The 1,559-nt window shown below is 49.7% G+C and overlaps 1 protein-coding gene across 1 annotated transcript in view; it reads left to right on the top strand.

Moving 5' to 3' along the window:
- Nucleotides 1-899: 899 nt before the first annotated feature.
- GRIN2A (glutamate ionotropic receptor NMDA type subunit 2A) overlaps nt 900-1,559 on the top strand; it is a 191,255-nt gene continuing 190,595 nt past the window's right edge. The window contains exon 1 of the mRNA XM_009281666.2: nt 900-917. Coding sequence (XP_009279941.2) covers nt 900-917 — 18 coding nt within the window. The remainder of the gene's footprint in view (nt 918-1,559) is intronic.

Genomic DNA, 1,559 nt, shown 5'->3' on the forward strand with positions numbered 1-1,559 from the left:
GCATTTTTGTGATACTTGGCTGCGGTCTGGAGCTTTTAGGGCTGCTTTTAGTGTGGAAGCTGCTGCTCCACGTTCATTCCCCTGAGCCCCACGGCAGGGATTTCTGGTTGACAGCCCCTGCATCAAGGGAGAGGAGAACACTGGTGTTTCCCGGGCTGCCAACCTTTCGCCGGGGCTGTTAACATGGGAAGAGTGCTCAAGTTTGCCGCTCTTCCGCCCCAAACCTGGTGTTTCCACTGTTCCCCCAGATCTGACACCCCCTCCCCCGGTTGCCCGGGTCTGACTCATTCGCTGGTGCTTGTGGAAGCAGAACGGGGCGGGTGGGAGCCTTCAAAGTAGCCGGGATCGGTCTCGGTTTGACAAGGCGCCCGTGAGCTTCGCCCCTGCAGGGGCGGCGAAAGGCAAAAAATTATACATAGTGGAATTTAACCAAACAGTCACACCTAGCTCATTAGAGTGTGCACATATTTATTTTTATCTTATTATTCAGTTGCAGGAGAGATGAGGCTGAGGTTGGAAAGTTTGCCGGGACTAGATCTGGTTCAGAAGACTTTCAGATGGCACCTCCAGCTTAAAATGCACCTGTGAAAGAAAGCCTTCAAGTTTTACATCATTATTTCCATTCTGTACCCGGGGGGGGGAAGGGAAAAAAAGAAAAAAAAAAAAGATGAAGACGCTTAAATGCCTCCTGCCAAAAGTAAAGAGCAAATCTCAGTTGCAATGGCTCTGCTAAAACTTGATCATGCGGGATTTCAAGCGATAAAGAGCTGCCGGGCTTGCATTTACTGCGGTGGGAACAAGTTGCAGGATGAAATCCAGACATTAAGGGACCTATTTTCCACTTCGTTGTTTGCAAAGGAATCTACTGAAATGACTTTGAGCATCTTAAAACTGGAACTATGTGGAGGGAGAATGCAGTAAGTATTGCCTTTCCGGCGAGCACTAATACGCGCCTAGTAGTTGGGAATGGGCTCGGAGGCGGCGGGCGCCGCGCAGGGATGTCAGCGTTGCCGGCTCTCGCGGCTTGGTGCTTGGCTCGTAGTTTCTAGCCAGCACCGAGGACCGGTTAGGGAATGCCGGTTGCCTCTCCCTGACGCGCCAGCGTCCTACATTTAACTGGGGTTGCTTGAAGAAGTATCTTTATGTGTATTTACTGGAAATAGTGAATGAAAAAGCAAAGCAACCCGAGCTTTTCGTGGAGGGATCTGCTAGAGTGTGTCTCCCTGGGTTTGTTTATAATAAATTGAGAATGAATCTGTTCCGTTACAAGATCAAAAAGAGCTTAATCCCATACCGATTTAGCTGTTTTCCAGATGATGCTTGTTTTGAACCTGTCAAGAAAACTCCTGCCCTCGATCATGTGAATTAGTTTGCTTCTAGCTGCTCTTCCCAGGTTGGATGTCTCTTCCCTTAGAGCTCAAGCCCGTGCATTTCTCTTGGAAGCAAACGGGCAGTTGGGAGCCCAGGATTTTCCTGACCTGGATAGGTTGAGGGACATTTCCCGGACGGCTGCGGGCTCACGGGCGCTGCTGTTAGGAAAGGGCTTACATTTATTTCTA

This window comes from Aptenodytes forsteri, unplaced genomic scaffold, assembly GCF_000699145.1.
Source record: "Aptenodytes forsteri isolate BGI_AS27 unplaced genomic scaffold, ASM69914v1 Scaffold84, whole genome shotgun sequence".
In the NCBI taxonomy this organism is placed as follows: domain Eukaryota; kingdom Metazoa; phylum Chordata; class Aves; order Sphenisciformes; family Spheniscidae; genus Aptenodytes; species Aptenodytes forsteri.